Consider the following 19,730-nt stretch of genomic DNA (forward strand, 5'->3'; position numbering starts at 1 on the left):
CCCACCTTATTCTTCTGTAAAGTACACAGGGAAAGAAATGCATCATTTAAAGATTTCCTGTTTACAAAACTCGGAGAATTCTGTGGTCTGTGCTGAGTAGAAGTCTTTTGTCACCTTTAGTCATTAATTACTGAGGTCATCTTGTCACTGCTACAGAGCTAAAGGCTCTTTCTGATTGCTATATGTAAGRTCTGTAGGTCATCCTAAAGGTTTTTATAAAATAACTAGACAGGCTGTTTCTTTATAGTATCTACAGTTGTCACAGCTAGTATTAAAGTTCCTTCCTGATACATTTGTGTAAAATAGGGCCTTTGCTTCCAGTGACATATTTAGCGTGAATTGGAAGCTTGTATCTTAACTCTAGCCACATTTTTTTTTAACCTGTTCCTTCCGATGTGAATTGTGAAGTTGGTCTTCAGCATCTCAGGAAGAGACAGGCTTCATGTTGTGTCTTTTTTTTTTTAATTCACTGGGTACATTCATAGGTTATGCATTCATTGTTTTTGCAGAAACAAGGAATATTTTAATCAATTTTACACTGGACTGACAGCTCTTCAGTTCTTACCACAAGCTCTGTGACTGCTTTGTACATTCTTCTTGAACTGATCAATTAGGGTCCAAATGATGAAAGCCGATTTGAATTAATGGACTGATTTTTTTTTTCCTGAATTCAAGGGTTTAGGATTAGGTTGCTAAACTTTGTCTGAGCTTTCCCATCCTCCAAAAATGGGGATGATATTGCTGTATGTCCACATGGGGAGGAGAATTATTTGTTAAATTTTGGAAAGGAATGTGAAGATAAAAAGACTGATGTCAACATGCTGGAGTTAGTTCAACCTCCRAGGAGACTCTTGCGGTTTAAGATTATTTCTTCTATGTCATGAAAAAAATAGAATGTATTAATAGATTAGAAATTTAGCCCAACCTTCCCTGTGTCAGAGTGACATACATCAGGTCTGAACACAAAGATGCCTGGGAAACAGTTTCCTGGACAACACTAGCAAAAAGAAAGCTCTTCACAAAGTCACAGAGTTCCCTAAGTCCTTACTTTGGGACTTAAGGAAAAGGATAAATAAGGAAAAATCGGCCTTGAAACTATATTACTGAGTCCAAAAAACAGCCCTAACAGTTTCCCCAGTGTTGGTTTGCAAAGTAACCAAATTATTGACGTTATATTCCACCTATTTTTCAACACTGACAGTGGAAATTTTCCTCTTCCACAGACCACAGAACCAATCAACCAGCAAAAAGCACCTCAAACAAACAGGGTAAAAAWATATCCCACAGAAAAGTAAAAACTAAGTTGTTTCTGACAGGAGGAGATTAGATTGTAATTAGGATGATGACTCTGGAAAATTGATCCCTGAAAAATATTTGGTTGATAACAGGCAAGAAGAGGTAAAACTCAGCTTTCCATGCTGCTCTGGGTTGGCTTACGTATAGGATTTAAGGCTCTTATTTACAAGCTAGTAAGGATCAAAAACATTGAAAGAAGTATGTTCTGAGCTATACATGCAGTCCATCTTACTAACATTTCCATGTGGATGATCATGTTTTCTGCGTAGCTAAGGACCAAACTGCCAGCTAAGGTCATTAAAGGAAATGAAAGAAATTTTCTTCTCTACCAAATCCCCCCTGCCTTTACCACATCTAACATGGCCTTTGCTGTTCTTTATCACTGAGGTTCATCATCGTCCGGATGTCATTGCTGATTCCTTCTTCCCCTTACTTTAGTTTGTTGTGTCATCTGGCCCCCATCAAAAGCACGCTGTTCTTCTACTTGGAGATCCATGCTACTGGAATTCTTCACAGAGCCTGTCGCAAGCCTCAGCTCAGTTATGGTGAACCCCTCCACTTTGGCCATAATAATTTCCCCCCCCTTCAGATAGTCATGTATCACTTGAAATTATTTCTGCATAGATTATCACACTATGTTATTGCACCCTTGAAATACATTCACCAGTTCTCTGTGTTTGACTACATCCACCACAAGCATCTTGTTTYGAGATATCTACTTCTTTCCACTTACCTGTCTTTTCATCTTCACTTTTGATTGTGCCAGTGATTTCAGTCTCATATATCTGCCTGTTCACGCTTCTTTTCACTTTCATTCATAAGGGTACTGTCATCTACTCTTCCAATAYCCAGTTCTGCCATTGACACCTATATTAAACTTGCAGTTGATAGAAGTAGGGAGTGTGCAGCAAGGATTATTGATATCCATATCATTTTTTGCTTTTGTACCGTATCTTACAAAATGAGTCATGCTGAACACTASTTTCACCACAATTTACTCCACCTCACAGTCTCTGCTGTTACCCTTGATATGTACACCTTCTTMAGCTTTGTCCTACATTTGACTGTGAACTTTTGTGGGCAGGATTGTTTCCAACTCTTTGCACGGGGCTGAACACAATGGGACCTTGACATTTGCCTGGGACTTTTGAGCTTGCCATCAGATAAAAAGATAGCAACACCACAGACTGAAGCTGCTGTTTCCTTGTAGAACCTGAACAGTGAGCATCACGGCAGACATCACCTGCTGCTTCCTAGAAATGAATGCCCAAAAATGCATAGCTCAAAGCTGACAGTTTGAATGAAGTCCAGAAAGACAAAGATATTGTCAGAGAAACTACATTAGCATGCACTGCTTGCAGAGAAGGTGCAAAGAGAAAGAATCATTAGGAATGTCATCAAGTCTGGATGCTGGCACTGCTCAGTGATTCAGGAAGGTCGAGGAGGCTGATTGTGAAGGAGTCATCTATTTACATGCAGATACCTTGGCCATTAGTGATGGTGAGGGAGAAGATAGTGGATAAAGTACAGAAAARTTATAATAAGAGGCTGTTAAAATTCTTCAGTTGTGAAAAGTTCACTGGAATGTGGCAGTGATTCTTTAAACAATGCAAACTTTCCAATAAGTCACTGAAAACAGATTATTTTTATAGAACAAGCCCATAGGACTGGTATGAATTCACTAAAGTTCAAGTTTTATTGAATAACCCTGTTCTTCCGTGATGGCAATAGAAATGAATTCTAGGTATTCTAGGCCTAGAAAAGTGGTTTTTCAGTCCTTTCTGGCATTATGACAGTGATCTCAATTCCTTCATCTTAAAAGGCAGTAGAGAGTTTGTTGCTCGTCAGCATTATCCTTGATTGCTTGTTGCAGTGACATAAAAGTCAGGACAATGAATCCTGTTAAGGTGAACTGACTTTGACAGGAGGAGAGAGGGARATTTCTCTTATGAAATATAAGGATAATGAAAGGAAGATCAAGACAGAGTTATTTCTAATGGCAAGCATAGTAAGATTCAGTTTGGGAATGAAAATTAACTTCTTTTTCTCCTCTCTGGGTTTTATTCTGTGGGGAAAGAAAAGGCTGAATACCTTCTGCGGGCAGTGCATAAGATTGCTAAGCTGTTGTTGTTGCTCTCCTGCCACAGTCACCTTATGGCCCCTGTCTAGAGAGAGGCCCTATGGTGCAAAATGCAGAATGCGCACACACGCTCTGTAACAGTTTTGGCACTGAACAACTCGCAGCAGAAGGCAAAGAGCAAAGTGTCTTTGTGCACTCGGTGCACAGCTCTGCTCTGCAGGGAACAGCCTCTCTGCCCTACGTACAGTGCTGAGCACAAATGAGTTGTGATCTCTGGACATTATGGTATGCGTGAATAACAATAATAATTTTTAAAAAATTCTATTAGTTTATGTTTTTTGCTAATTTGCATCACATCCTGTTGCAATAGATCTATGCTTTGCCTTGGGACAAAGACTGACYATTGTGGCAACCAGTGTTTTTGTGGACAAATAGCTGGTCCAAAAGGAGTTTACACTCACCTCTCAGGACATGCGAAGCTCTAAATCAGAGGTTGAAAGGAAGTGTGATGGCTCACCAAGCACAGACAATGGCTAGGCTGAAGTATAACCACACTGCACAGCTCCTCCTCTTGTAAAGTCCCCTGAGTTCTGGACAAATGCCTTTTTGTCAGAACTGCCATTGACTGGGCAGCTCTTTCCCATAATCTGTAATAACACAGACAGATGTAACTTCTTATAGGAGTGCTTAACTGGCTGTACCCAGTGATAGTTTAGTTCTCTGCAGCCCTGGACATGCTGGTAGCATTGATTACTCTCAGATACCRTACTCTTTTTGAAAAGTATTATACTAGTTGTTCTTAAAGCAGTAGATTAAGAAAAAGGGGGGGGGGGGAGAGAACAAGACAACTTAGGGGAAAAATGTAAGCCACAGTCACATTTACAATATTAAACCATACGTTCTCTACTTGTTATTTTGAAAAGCCAAGTAATTTCTCTGAGTTAAAATTTTCCTGTTCGTATTTGTTGTTTCTCTCTGCCAGGAAGTCTGTCATTCAGTTAGACTTGGCCAACACCAAGAAAGCTCTCATTGTACCTGCTTTCGAGACTCTACGCTATCGCCTCTCCTTCCCCAAGTCAAAAGCAGAGTTGCTGTCTATGCTGGACATGGGAACCCTCTTCACGTTCAGGTAGCAGAAAGTGCTTTTGTTGAACCTGTGGTAATTATCTCTAAAGTTTTTTTTTTTTTTTTTTTTTTTTTTYTGTTCTGTGAATATTTAATTTCTCTCTTTCTCTCTTAGCTAGCTAGCTCCATTAAGAAATGTATTTGATTTCCCCTCCCCCCTTTCATAGCGAGGCAGTGAACAGCATCATATGTGGATATATTCCATCTGTATGCTCAGTATTTTTTCTAGTATTATACTACTTCAGGACTTCAGTTGTTAAATTTTATTTGTTTTATTTTCATTATTTCTTATTGCACTGCCAAATCAGGCAAGACCATTACGCTTGTGTGCATGTAATTTGTTCTTTGGCTGTCAAATATTATCCAGATAGCTGTATCACTCATGTGTCCAAAAATAATTTCTCTCTCTTTGTTGGTTCACCTCCTTACTGACTAATCGGGAAAATAAATGCAGGCTTATCATGTGTTCTTTTAAAGTATGAAACAGCTGCTTAAATAGAGTTTCTTAATACAGAAATAAAACAGTGTGCTCTGCTGTAAGTTGAGAAGCCAGGCACACCTGAATTTTGAGCTSTTTTCTAAAGTAGGCTCCTCCTGGCACTGTGAGCAAGTCACTTCTGTTATCTGTCACRTATTTTTCAGTTTTAAAATGTGACTACCAAGGGTTAACTCTCTTGAATGTGCGGAAAGGTATGATTAGTAGATGTTTTTAAACATTACAGTGACAGGAAGAGTATAATACGGCCTTAYGGTATTGCACRGGAAAGAGCTTAGGAAACTTGAGTTCTCTTCTCAGCTCCACTACTACTCTTCTGGGAGATGGTATGAAAATTACTTTACTGTCTTATGTCTCTGTTCCCCATTTGTGAAAGGCAGGTAACAATGTTCTCCTCTCCTTTGTACAGTATTTTGAGATCTAGAGATGAAAAAACTGTAAAAATGTATTGGTGTAGTATTGACTACTATAGCCAAAGGAGCTCTTTTTTGCCTCTCTCATCCTTTCCTTACCTTAGAGCTTTTCTCACACTTCTCCTATTCCCTGTATTATACATCTCTGTCATTCCAGCAGAAACCCTTCCTTCATGTTGCTATATGCAAATATCGTAACAGATAGCCTGTGTGGTCCTGCAGAACATAATTCTGACACTACCTCTACCAGGGACTGCCTTGAAATAGAAACCTGAGATGACTGAGATACTGGGGAAGCATGCCTCTCTGGAAAATTGTCCAAGTATACTAAGAGAACAAGCATCTTTCCCTCTCCAATTATTCTTTAACAGTAGAAGAAATACAAATTAACAAGAGATTTGTTGATAGAAAAAAATTGTTTCTCCCGTAGTTGAAAGAAAAAGATCTTTCTAGTGGAACGTAACACCCTCAGGATTTTACTTCTGATGCTACATTCCATCAACAATCAAATTTTCAGCCTGCACAGCAGTGGTCTTCAACTACAGATTTTATCTTCAAGCTATACAGCATATTGGCATGTTACATACACAGCCAGATTCTTTCACTGAGTCTAATTCAGGCAAAAGTCTCTTTAACATCAGTGGGAGTTTTGCCAGAGCAAGGTTAAATAAGAATTGAAGGACATGAGGTCTGTAGTTCGTTTACATATTAATGTGGGGCATTTTACAAATACTTCCCTAGCTTTCTTCGGCTCGTTTCATTGCTCAAATCTATCAACAGCCATGTAACAGCTGTGATCTGGGCTGAGAATTTCCACCTCCACTTTCAAGGTGCTTTAATAACACCRCAACTCGAGGCTGAGCTGGTGGGAGTGAGCTGGGAGGAGGGCTGCTGTGACAGTGATTGCTGAGAGTGCCTGCAGCATCCTAGTCCCTCACACCACATGGCAGATTACAATCTTTCCCTCAGTGAAATTGCTTTTGTCACCTCTTTTCCAAATGGTGACCTTTTCTGCCTCTGAGCAGCTAAGAAGTACAAAACAGCTCTCAATTACATCGCCCAGTCACCACCAAAAGAAAAAAGGAGGAGACTCATGAGCGTCTGTGGCTGACAAGGTATGCTGTGTGGAAACCCTCCACAGCAGTGGGATACTCTGTGCAGTCTTGCTGGCTTTGCTGGTTCTGTCTGTGACTGTGCCTCATGAGGATATGCCCACTTTGTGACTGCGTGGTAGCTGATGAAATACAAATTGTACTGCCGAGACTACTTTCAGTCACATGGAAAATCACAGTTGGTAGAAGTTGCATCATATTGAGAAAACATAATCAGCAACTGATTAAATAATTAATTGATTGCATCTACAATCCTGCAAAATGCTTAAGCATCTGAGAACAGAACAAGGAATGTTTTTATTTCACTAAATCATTTTCTCACTGAAACATCAAGCTTTGAGGGAAAAGACAGGGAGCAAGAACACTCTGAGAATAAARATTTCATTTTGGTATCTTTAACAAAGTTTACTATAGCTTTGAAATTTTATTTAAACAAAGAAACAGTAGCTGTAGAAAATAAGACGAAACTTCCACAAGTCAGATATCTGAAAGTGATGCAACCTTTCTACAATGTAGAAATGCAGCCTTCAAAGGAACACAAATTACTTGGGTCCCCGTTGCTGTTTTGATATCTCTGTCCTCCTGCACAGTCTGTTAACAAAGAGAGTCAGAGAAACTGAACCAGTTCTCTGTTTTTCCAGTTATAAGCTATACGAATATACAACCAAAACATAAACTCCTAGGCTGTGGCTTTTACCTCTCTGTTTTGAGCAATGAAGGCTTAAAATGCTATCATCAGAGTTCCTGGGGTTGAAATACTGCCTTAGGTCCTAATTCTGTAAATAGTTAATGCTTAAATCTCTCCACTTTTAGCATATGAGTCATCCCTGTGAATTCAATGTACCTTACCTTATGCACTGGCAGGATGTTTGTTTTGCCCCTTCTGTTACACATCTCAGAGCATTGTAGTACAGATTGCCTCCTGTGCCTTTGTTTCGTTATTTAATCTGTGCAGAAAGAGCCTGTCTCCCTGATTTTTGGGAAGGTGTAAGAAGAGTAAGTGGGTCAGAGAATCATTGACACTGACAATAATGGGGTAGATTCAAGCTGTGCTTGGAAGGGACTTGCTGCGGTCCAAATAAGATTAACAAACTATAAAAGGATTTTTTTTCTGTAAATCAAATTGATTATCTTACTTTGGATCACGTAGGCACTCCCCACAATATAAAAAGTACAGCAGAAAGCCTTTATGTAGTCTTTTATTTATTAACTTAATTAGGCACTTTGGCTCCTATTATAATAATAACAGTAATTAATAAAAGGGACCATCTATCCAGAGCTGCAGGTATCTCTCATACAATTTATAAAATTACATATCAAACAGACCATGAATGTCACTGTGTTGCAGAAATAGCTAGTTATCAGGGGCCTTATCTGAACTGCAGAATTTCGTACTAATTTTAGAGTACTGTTACAGCCACTTGGTTGCTAGGAAAGACAGACAGCACTTGCTAGAGCAGATGAACTGTCTGTGTACTTTGTAATTGTTTCTCACACTAGCATTAGTGTTAGGTAGCTTTTTCATACTATCCTTCACCAACTACAAGTGTTTAAGCATTGAGCACATAGAGAGTCTGGGAAGCCTGCTGGAAATAGTCCTAGAAATTGCCTCTAATGTGTCCTGAAAATGATGATGTGAACTGCAAGTTAATGTCCTTATTTTTGAGCATTCTATGTAGCAAGTAACTTTCTGAAGCCTTGCCAAGATGCCTCCTATTTAATTGCTTCCCCATGTCTATGCCATTAATGTCTGTTTAAGGTATCAYGTCTGGACAAAAGGGCACGCACCAACAAACTTTGCCAAATGGCGAACAGCCACCACCCCCTACCGCGTTGAGTGGGAAGCAGACTTCGAGCCATACGTTGTCGTGAGGAAGGACTGCCCTGAATATGACAGGCGGTTTGTTGGATTTGGCTGGAACAAAGTAGCTCACATCATGGAACTGGATGCACAGGTGAGGAGACAATTTCTCCATATCTTACCCAGGGGCAGCAGCRTAGTTAAATATATCCATGTTCTGTGGAATAGATTCAGATTTTGTATCACCAAATTGCTCCTTTGGCCTTACTGAAATCTTTAATGAGTACTTCTTGAGTTGAGAACACCCAGTTTAGTACTTGTCAAGCAAGAAGAACAGTGTCTCAGTGAATTCATTTATCAGTGCTGAGAAATCTGTTGTCTCAGAGTGGTACTATTCCTGCTGTGCTCTCCTTTTCCCTAACAACSTACTGGAGTATTGCAGCATTCGTTGGCAATCTCATCACCTACGAGGCATGCTATAGAGCTTGCTGGAAGTTTTTTAGTTGCACAAACGTGGTTAGTCCCAACTGCTTTCAAAAAAACAATCTTAAATTGAATCAAAGGTGAGCATCTTCATTTTTTTGGCCTGAATCTACAATGTTATCTCCGCAATGCCAAGGACTTTACATTTTCATGATCTCTGGCTGTGTGGCAGACCCTAAAGGATCCAGGTATCTTATCTTTGGGCTATTTGCCTGTTGGTTCTGTGGCTCTAGGGTGGAGCTGCTGGGCACAATGTATAAGAATAAAAAATACAGGGAAACATAGAAAGTTCCAGACTGGCACCAGAGCTCTCAGAGCTGCAATKGTCCCTGCCACAGCCCTACATCTTGGAGACTGGAAGTGATTATCACTCTGTGGGAGCCCAATACTGATGCTCGCTGAAATGGCTGGTTTTGCATGTCCCTTCTGTTCTAACCAGTGTGTCAGTCAGCAGGGTCTTGGCCATGGCATTTTCTTTATTTATATATATATGTATTTTAGTWTTGTTTCAGTTCATTGTGGACTGATCCCAGTTTTTGAACTAGTAGCATCTCATACTAACTGGAAACYGTAATTTTTGGCCAGCTACAATCCACTGTGCTAGCTTCTGCAATAAGAACTTGGGTCTAGGACACAGCTGATCGTTCTCTGCTCACCCCTTAGCAATTTGCATGGAGCTGAGAAGCACAAGCASTGCAGCATGTTACTGGGAGATTTTAAGTTTAGGATGGGGATACAGTGTATCTGTGTGCAGGCACCAATGTGGAAGGAATATTTTCTACTTCTGCTTATGATATCACATGGTCCCATTGGGCTGGCTGCCACTCACCTCTGTTTGCAAAAGGGCATTCCCAATGAATCTTCACCTACTTATGTTGAGAAAAAATGATTGGAGAGTAAACAAAAATAGTCTACTGTATTATCCTTAATAATAATACTTTGCTCAACTATAGCACTTTAATTTTTCCAGTGCACTTTCCAAACACTARTCAAAGTGGAGAGTGCCACTATAAATACTAAATATTTGTTCATCTGGGTAACACAGCTTACATTTCTAGTGGCTGCTCATCTAGCATTCACAGTTTAACTCATTCAGAGACTGTTTTGCCCAGCATACAGACTCATGCAGAAGAATTCAGATTTTTCAAAAGTTGATCATAGCAGCTATTTTAATTAGCCATTCTGGTACTGATTCTGGGAGATTGCTTTTACAACTTTTCCAGTCTTAAAACCACTTTGGTATTGAAAATAAATTTCTGTCTGTAGTAATGGGAGTACTAGGATAGTCTCCTACAGAATCTCAGTCTGGAGGAGGCATGGAATTGCATAGCTACCTTCCCCTATTATGGCAAGAARTACCAGGAGCATTCCCTGTGCGAGCCCAGACTCTACTATACTATCCTGTTGTTCTGTTTTCCTTGTAATTAGCTAAGATGTGCCCCTAACTGAGACTTGTTTAGTCTTCCTTCAGTCTCCCAGCTGCTCCTCCTTTTTTGAATTTTGATCCCGAATTCTCCTGATTTCTGTTTCTTCTGTCTCACTGCTCCTTAACTTAACAGAGGGGATTTAGTATAAATCTGACAACACCTCTTCCCTAAAAAGAGGGAACACTGAGCACCCACAAGACCTTCCTCTGCTTCGAGGGGTCTGCAGATCAGGATCCTGCAGCTGCTCAGCTGGCTCCATTATCAGCAGGAAGAGTAGCTTCTCAGCTGAATTATTTCACTGCTCCTCACAACTCCAGCATTCATCAAGAGGATTGTGTGAACCTCCATTAAAGGGGCCTGTGTGGCTATTGTCCTTCAGAGCAGCAGRCAGTGCAGGGATAATTGTAATTATTATTCTGAGGGCATGCACATGTCCACTGAGCTGAATGCTGTACAAATACATAGATAATGGCAGTGTCTGTCTAAAGAATTTATAACCTGTGAGGTAGGGCCAGAGCTTCCAGCAAGTGCATTGCTTTCTGAAGAGATATTTCCTTATAATAGAGATGGGCCATTCAAAACCTTTCCCCACTCTTCCAGTGACTGTGAAACTAGCCTGTGAGCTTCCCCTTTTCCAGGACTCCAGTCCAACATCTTTCAAAGGGGCTTATTAGCAGCAGACCATTAAGYTCTTGGAACAATGTATGTGGCTGAAGGCCTTTTAGAGGGATGGGAGCACTGCAGTGCTGAATGTTTTACCCTATAGAACACAGACCTGACCTGACCTGCAGGGCTGTAGACTTGACATACAAACAGAAAGAAAGGAAAAGATTGTATGAGGGAAATGTATCTTCAGATGTAGATTCAGCCCTAGACATTAAGAATCTGTGGAGATGTATTTTGTCGTTTGTTGCTTATATTTGCTCTCCTCACTCCACCATGCTAGGCTAGCTTTTGTTTCTGTGTTTGGCTCCCCATTAGTTCTAAATCTGCCCAAGCTAAAGGTGTTCTGCACGTGAGCATCACATTATTTTGCCTTTACTGTATGCATGTTGTCACAAACAGAAGCTTGGAGGGTCCCATTCCTAAATATGACAGTACTGTCACTTGACACAAAGATTTACCACTTCAGCACTATCCAGCAGTGTACAAGGACTCCCATAATGAAGAGCAGCCAAAAAACTGCATCTGCACCTGCCTGTCCAGCATGTACTACTGTTTCATAGATGTCTCTGGGACARCACTGCAGCATTAGCTGCTTCATTTCCAGCAGTGTTGTTCGAAGAGTTGGATTCTAATAGTGTCATGACCCAGCAGTTTTGAGTTTCTTCCAGGTTGATCGGATTTTGTTAAGTGAAGAGAAATATAAAGATGGGAGCACTCTCGTTTATTACAAGCGTGTTCTCACCCATAAATTTCTTTATAGAAATATAGGGAATACTTTACAATACTCTGCCTCTGTGCTACAGATACTCTGTATCTCTGCACAGATCCCTTAATCTACAAGTAACTGGAGTGGGCAAAGTTAGGCACCATTTCCGTTATAGCCAACATGCTGTGGAGGAAATCTGTGGCTTTTCCTTCACTGCTTACTATCTTGTACAGTCATGGTTGAAGAGGCAATGCAACAGTTGTAGTAGAGAGTGGTAAGGACCACGGGAATTCTGTCTTTGGAGGATTCAAAGTTTCTTGTCCTTTGCATCCCATCCAAACTCAGACTTTCTGAAAGTTCGTACGAAGAAAGAGGTGATACCTGAGTGGTTAAGGCACTTAGTTTGGCTACAAAACACTGAGATTCAAGTCCCTTTTCTTCCTAATGCCTTGTAGGAGCAGATACCTGGTTCTTTTTTAATCTTACACTAGTGCCCTTACAGCTTGCTGCAGAATCAAGTCTTCRTCTAGCTTTGCTCTAATGATCATATACATAGTTATAAAAATGGAACAACTCTTAACAGRAGAAAGTAAAACTTTGAGAACCACCATTTTTAAATGACAAAATATATTATCAGAAATCTTGGTCAGACTTAACTATAAAATCAGTGAAGTAGTTTCAGAGGAGAGGAAGAATTACCCCAGTGTCTCATACTTTGCGAAGGAGAAGCTAATTTGCATAAAGCATCTCAAAATATATGGAATTAGCATGTCCCTTTTCACACTTGGCCTATGAAAGATAGCACCTTCTCCCTTTATTGCAGATTTCTACATACTTTCAAACAGTTTTGTTGCTGTAGGTATGTTAGTATAAAGACAAAGTAACATATATAGCCCAAGGTGTTCTTTTGTGACTATAGCTTACTCCAGCACCCAGTGTAAGATAAATTATAGGGACAAAAGCATGCATTTGCATGGATGCTTGAGGTTCTTACTCTCTGCACTCACAGCTATGTTGGCAGCAGTCACACTGGTGCAAATATGACTTCAGACACAACTTCAGCACTATCTCCCCATTACTTGGCTTATATGGAGTAAAAAAATCTTTTAAAAGAGGTAACAAGTATGTCATAAACCCAAGAAAATGCAAGTTAAGAAAAGAATGCTGATTTAGCATATCTTTATGAGTTAGCGTGTCTTTATGGGTTTGTTGTTTTTGAGATCTACATTGCATTGTCATATGACTGAGCAACTTTGACTACGAGGTTTTAGAGAGATATATTGCAGGAAGGTTTGGGAACATGCCTCACAGCTGGTGTCTTTCTCTTCTAGGAGTACGAGTTCACAGTGCTGCCCAACGCCTACATGATCCACATGCCGCATGCCCCCAGCTTTGACATCACCAAGTTTCGCTCCAACAAGCAATACCGCATCTGTCTCAAGACCCTGAAGGAGGAATTCCAGCAGGATATGTCACGCCACTACGGCTTTGCAGCTCTAAAATATCTCACGGCAGAGAACAACAGCTAGCACAATGGAGCCCACTTACAGGAAACAAAGACACCGAAGGGAGGAGCCACTTCATGTTTGGGGTCCAGTCTTTAAACTTTGAACTGAGAAATACTTTCTGTTTTTTATATCATACCTGGCAATTCTAACAGTAGAGGTTTGAAGTGACATGTCTTCAGACTATGCTCATTAGCCCCTTCCCTGACTACCCCAGGCCTTTCAGCTTTAGCATTTGTGAGATGTGAATGAGAGGGGCCAGCTGCAATCCCATCATACAACAGGAGGTGGGGAATGGGGACGGGCTAGGAATGCTGTTCTCTTAACTGCAGAGCAAAGACAGACCTTCAGAATATAGGATTTCATGTTGCTATTTAATAATTTGACATGCTTTTTATCTGTAATGGAAGATCTTCGGGTCGCTGTCCTGTGAATTTCAAATCTGCACTACTCTGAAAGGGAACTTTTACTCGTGAACTTTCACAGTGGCCCTGTTAACATAGACGACCTTGTTAATGCAGGATAAGCCAAAGGTCTGAATTAGCCTTGAAAATGAAGGGGACGCTTATACAATACTGCACTCTAGAGAAGGTGTGTTACTGGTTTAGGTGTGTACATGATATCTGTTGGTCTTTTATTCTCAAATTAATTCTAACAGGAAAATCCTCTATGCTCTACCCTGCCATTTCTGCAGTCCTAAATGCCATCCTTTCCTTGCCAAGGAAATGTCACCCTTATGTTCCTTTTCCATCTTCAGTTCTGGTAGTTCAGTAAAGGAGCCAATAGTTCTGCCAGAATGTGAACAAAACTTGTTAGTGTAAGGCCTGTTTTCACCAGATCAACTTGTTCGTGTATGTCTCGTAAAATAAAGGGCCTGGTTGTAACTCTTTATCCTTTTTAGGCAAGAATTGGATTTTCCATAGAAGGCATTTTGTGCTGGGGGATATTGACTTGTAGATTCTTTTGATGCATGTCCAACCGTGAAGGCCTTGGGCCTTGGGCTTTAAGTGAACTTCTTTGCTGAACAGGGAAACATAAACATGGAACTAGTAGCCTGTGTGCTACCCGGCTGCCTGCTACAAGGTCTCAGAACTACTTCGTTAAAGGAGTTTATAAATAAAAGGAGTGGAAGTGCTAGGAATAAACTCCCCATTCGAGGGGGAGAAGAGAATGTGTTGGGAATCTGAATGTGAGTGTTTGCTTGAATGTGGGCTGGTCAAGTTCACAAYGTCAATATACACAGGAATATTCTGGAGGGTGGATCAGGAAACTTAACAAGCAAAACACAAAACAAAACGCTGGACTTTTTACCATTTTCTTTATTCTTCAGTATTAATGTTGTGTTTACATTGGATAAGGAGGTGAGGTTTAATGCACTACCCCTTGCAGGGCTACTTGTAATTTCTGTTGCAATGTTAATAGAGAAAGCAGAAATGACTCAATGAGAAATGTGTGTCTCTCTCACTACCCCAGACCCACATAGACTGTCCTTACCAATACCACTGACTAGGCTGTTAAGTGGACCCACATTGCATTCTGTTCACTTTATTCCATTCTGGTTTTTAGCCACTCGATCTTCCACTTTCCTCTCTGCCTCATCCCTCTAGAGCTTGGTTTTATTTCTAACCTGACATTTTACGAGAGCTTTCTGTTACAGTGGGAACCACGCGGTTAAACGAGACATTTAAACTACAAATATCAGTTCATCACGCTGTGTATATATAAGAAAAGCCAAAAAAAGGCAACATCTTTGACAGGAAATAAAAAGGGGTGGGAAGCTGTGCGTAATTGTTGCATTTTCCCCTGGGAGTTTTGGCTGCATACGAATACATCACTGCATAATTTTCCAAAGTACTTTTCTTCTGTTCTTAATGGCTTCATTTAAAGATTTGCATAAAAAACTGTGAAAAGCTGAGAAGCAGTGAAATGACTGTTCAGTCCTGGCTAAGATATATTAAAAAAAAAAAAAAAAAAAAAAAGTGAAATCTTGAGTCCCCAAATTCCATATCACTCACCATTAAAGGCCCAGGTCAGTGTGACTATTGCGAATGAGAAGAACCTTACAGCACAAAGTCCTGTTGATCATATAATGTGAAGAAAGACATCAAAGCTTATCCTAAGAGAGGCTGAATACTGGCTGTATTCACGTAAAATCTCTGGAGCTTCAGTGTAACCACCATTAAGTTTTATATATACATAAAACTCATTTCCAGATGTGCATCTGTCTTTGGCTTAACAGTATTGGCCAGAGATGGAATAGATTGCCCTGCAACAACATAACCTGTAGCATGGACCTGTACATTACTGGGGTGTGCCATTAGCAATACTAATGTTATACTCTCTTTGATGCCCATGAGATGAAGATGGGAGAGCAGGGAGGTAATCATTTGCTACTTTCCTATAGATTCAGCAAGCTGTGGGACTTCTAAGACAGGCTTAGGTRTGCTGGCTGTTGTAACTAGCTCAGAGATTGCTAGTAATTTCAGAGAGCCTGTTCTTTTCCTTATAGACACTGTGTGACTTGTATCTGTCATGTCATGTTTGTCTATATGCTTCATAATTCAAAAGAAATGAGGGCTGGTTTTTAGTACATTTCAGCCAATTTACCTGGTAGCAAATTGGGTCTTACTTGCTTGTCTCTAACTGCCAGGACTACTCCAGCACCATGAAAACAAATAACAACAACAAAAAAATCTCCAACCCAGTTACAACCCTGACTGTCTTCCAGTCCTCTGCTATAGTAGATGTTTGTTAGCAATTTTGTTAATTCTCAGATTTCTCCTGAACTCATCAAGAAATATCAGATAAACCTGGTGACTTAATGCCTTTGATTTATTGATTTGTTCCATCAACTTCTCTCTTGAGTCTTCAGTCTATGACCTCTCCTTATCTTTGTTATTTGAAAGTGTGAGTCTCATTTAAACATCACTCCAACACCTTCTCTGGTGAACATTGATGCAAATAAATCATTTAGATTCTTGCCAATGTCCTTACTGTCTTTAATTACTCCCTCTACTTATTCTTTGGGGTGGCCTAACAGTTATCTCAGGTTTTCTGGTTTTGAGGTACTGAGCAAATGTGTGCTTTCAGTTTTAACTTTATCCTATTTGCTCTTCAGAGCCCCTCTTAGCTTGCTCAATTTTCATCTTAAATATTATATACCTTCCTTTCAGCTTTACAAAGTTTTGATTTCCATTCTCTTAAGGTTCCCTATTTGRTCTGAATAACTTCTGAAATCTACAACTGGATCATACCAGCATTTCCTTGTCCTTGTCTTTCATTTATCTAGGGGAATAGCATATTACTTTGCTACTCATAAGCTTCCTCCATTTTGAATCTGAGGATTTTAGTTTATTTATTTAGGGCTTCTGATTCCTCCTTTAAAAGAAAACAAGTGTGGATTTTTTGTTTTAAAATTTTTGTGTCTAATTTAACCCAAGGAAATTTTGAGGGGGAGTGAATTTTGAAGAAGTTATGTTTTTATTTTTTCTAAATACTAACCTTCTCCCAGTCAAGAGATCAGAAATAAAGTCCTACAAAATTCTTGCAGTCTTCTAATTTGAGATCTTAACTTGACAAATTTTGTTCTGTGTCTCACTTTTCCTCTCCTTTCCAAAAATGTTAACTCACTTGAGCCGTTGGAGTCTGTTTACTCTGTTCACTAAGCCTCTTCCACTACCAGAATCCGAAGTGTGTATTTCCAAATCCAGTATTCCATCACCTCTGATATTCCACCATGTTTCAGCCATAATTACTATTCGAAATAATAATATGCTGGCAGATGCCTAATCCTCCTTTTTTGTTTTCGGGGTTCTCCCTTTGATATAAAAGAGTCTTTAATGTAAGTTTTAGCCAAAGTAATTAGCTTTATTTAATTCCTTATTGTAACCCTCTAATATGCTTCTGTAATTTATCTCTGTCATCACAATATGTACATTCAAATGTTTGGCTATAATTTCCATCCTATCATTTTTCTGGCTAACGATTTTTTTTAACATCTGCCTACCTGACAGCCCTAGAAAATGTCTTTATTTATCTTGAATAGACCTTAGTATCTGTCAGAACTTTTTTCCAAGTTCTACTTTCAGTAATTCCTTCCAAGCTTGTTGGTTTCCTTTGTGAGCAATCTAGTTCCACTTGAGATGTGCAGTTTTTATTTTATTTGTAATCATCATCTTGGACTCAATGGCATAAAGGAATTAGCAGCTGTACCTGCAGTTCCGCCACTTGTTTTTTGAGTTCGAATATCAAATGTGCTCACATTATTTCTGCAGTACTGATTTTTTACCTGATAGGCTTCATGTGGTTTGTATGTAAGTCATAAACTGCATTTTCCTTATACTGCTGCAAGTGAAGGCACTTTATGGTGTTATTTGCAGTAGCTTTTGAAGCAGAGTAAGTTAGAGGGAAAAGCTCAAATGCTACTCAGGGTTGTAGCTAGTGTTTCTCTCCATAGGGGGAAATAAGGCCGTAGCACAGCTGAGCCATCAGTTTTACAAATGCCTTGCACAAAACACATTGCACATTATTTTCTGGTAGGTATAATCGTACATCGTCCAATTAAATATGAAAAATACTTTCTTAATGTTCCCATTTTTACATGCAATTCTATCCAGAAGATAATGTGTTTTATTCTGTATCCTGCCAGTTTCCCCCATTACTGTAGTCTGCCTAATAGCCCCATCTGTTTTTGGCTGAGAAAGATTAATGACCAACAGCACAGGGAGTCTTGGCAAATCAGCAGAGATATTACTCTTAGGGATTGCACAAGACATTCCTTCGTACTCTGCCAGATATTGTATGGGTGTTCCTCAGATTTCAGCACAGTGTCAGGAGAACATGGCAAGCTCAGCAAGYGGGCTGAACATCATTATTTACGAACTTCAAGAAGGCCTAACATGTTAGATGATGGGGTTGCAAAAAAATAATATATTGTTGTTAGCTCAAAGAATATTTCAATTTTATAAAAAGAAATCAGTTAAGTATCTGCAACTCCAATAAACAGGACTGGAACAAGTAAGTCACCTATAGGCAAACAGCCAATAAACTATTATTTCCACTTACAGTATTGAAGATGTAGATACCCTGATGGGTAAATGAAGTAATTTTTACATTAGGAATTCAAAATATGTATTTAGACTGCATCCAAACAGGTGAATCAGGGATTATTTGAAGATCATTACTTTGGTTCACAATATAAAATTAAGTTTGAGAAAGCTTCTGGCTGTGTACAGCAAATGCAGAAATGCTAGGAAATTCAGGAAACACGAATGTGGCTTTAGAAATACACAGCTTTCATAGGCACTTGTTTTCACAGGCAGATACGCATCAAGATGCAAAAGATTTGCAAGCCAGATTAAGAGTTTATTATCTTTTCAGTTGTTCTGTGCTATAGTTTCCACTCTTAAGGATAAAAACAGCTTCCTGACTCCCAACTAATTACTGTTTCAGTAGGGTGAAAATGTCCTAAACCTTTGCAAGCTGCAGCATGGATTCATGGGAAATCACTGTGCAGTTGGCAAAGGGTTTGTCTGAGGACCAGTCCTTTGTCACTAGATACCAGATTTCAATCCAAAAGAATTAGTTCTGACTTTGTTTCTCTGATCAGACACATCATAGACACCATCCTCACCTAGTATATTCAAGAAGTGTCCAAATAAATGAATGAAAGTAATTCGGGCTAAGCTAAGCTTATTCCTTATTATAACAACGTAGTTCTCTGGCAAAGGACATGTGCACCTTCAACACAAACCATTATATAACATGACTCTTGCTATGTTTGCAAAGTAAGTCACACGAATGTTTTAAGATATGAAAATTCAAGTTGCTGGTGAAACTGGTGCTTGGCTCATACAACTTCACTCTGTCCCCTGGTACATATGTATTAGGACATAGTTTCTAGTTACACAATCGTTTGCCTGGATCTTTTTAGAGAACTCCTCTTCATTCCATGATCAGAGCAGATGATACTTGGGGAATGAAGCAGCTGGGTGATAATTTCTTTTATTCTTGCTCTCACTGAGCTTTTCATAGTTTATTAGCTGCCTTGATTCTGAGCATAGTCAGATTTTGGATCCTCTCCCACCCTTCCCCAAARGATAAGTTTAAACTGTAATTTAGGAAAATTAATTTTCCTCTGGGCCCTCAGGCTCTCTGAGCAGAATGTCTGCAGTTCTGTTCTACAGGCTTTTCTTATGTGGAGAGATCCAGTGGAGCGGATGGAAATCACATATGCAGAGGGCTCATAGCGCTCAGCCCTAAGTCTATGAAYGCTAACAGCTGAATGTGCCAGGGCGATGAATCTCAGCTCCGACCAAGCCTACAGCATATCTGCAACCCCTTTGGGAGCGCTCCTTAAAGGCTATCACACAGTTTGTCAATAAAACAGTGAAAACATTTTGTAAATAAGKAGTTAGGGGGAGCAAGTCCATTTTTTTAAATAACCAAAATTTCAGGGGGATGAGGAAGGTCCTTCAGAAGACATATTCATAGCAATCATGAGTTTGGTTAAGGTCATCCTGGATCTGTGGCATTTCAGTTTTAAACAGTGGCCTATGTGGTCCACCTGTAGTAAATTAAGYTGTTGTAAAACTCGTGAAAGTCACCACTGAGACTAAACC

At 39.7% G+C, this 19,730-nt stretch overlaps 1 protein-coding gene across 2 annotated transcripts in view; it reads left to right on the forward strand.

The window, feature by feature from the left end:
* LARGE1 (LARGE xylosyl- and glucuronyltransferase 1) overlaps nt 1–16,095 on the forward strand; it is a 288,083-nt gene extending 271,988 nt beyond the window's left edge. For both annotated transcript variants that reach the window (XM_085321682.1, XM_085321683.1), the window contains 3 exons: nt 4,359–4,505; nt 8,282–8,477; nt 12,937–16,095. In XM_085321682.1, coding sequence (XP_085177808.1) covers nt 4,359–4,505; nt 8,282–8,477; nt 12,937–13,134 — 541 coding nt within the window. In that variant the 3' untranslated portion in view covers nt 13,135–16,095. The remainder of the gene's footprint in view (nt 1–4,358; nt 4,506–8,281; nt 8,478–12,936) is intronic.
* The last annotated feature ends 3,635 nt before the right edge of the window (nt 16,096–19,730 follow it).

The sequence above is a fragment of the Rhea americana genome, unplaced genomic scaffold (genome assembly GCF_003343005.1).
Source record: "Rhea americana isolate MKP2758 unplaced genomic scaffold, rheAme1 scaffold_70, whole genome shotgun sequence".
In the NCBI taxonomy this organism is placed as follows: domain Eukaryota; kingdom Metazoa; phylum Chordata; class Aves; order Rheiformes; family Rheidae; genus Rhea; species Rhea americana.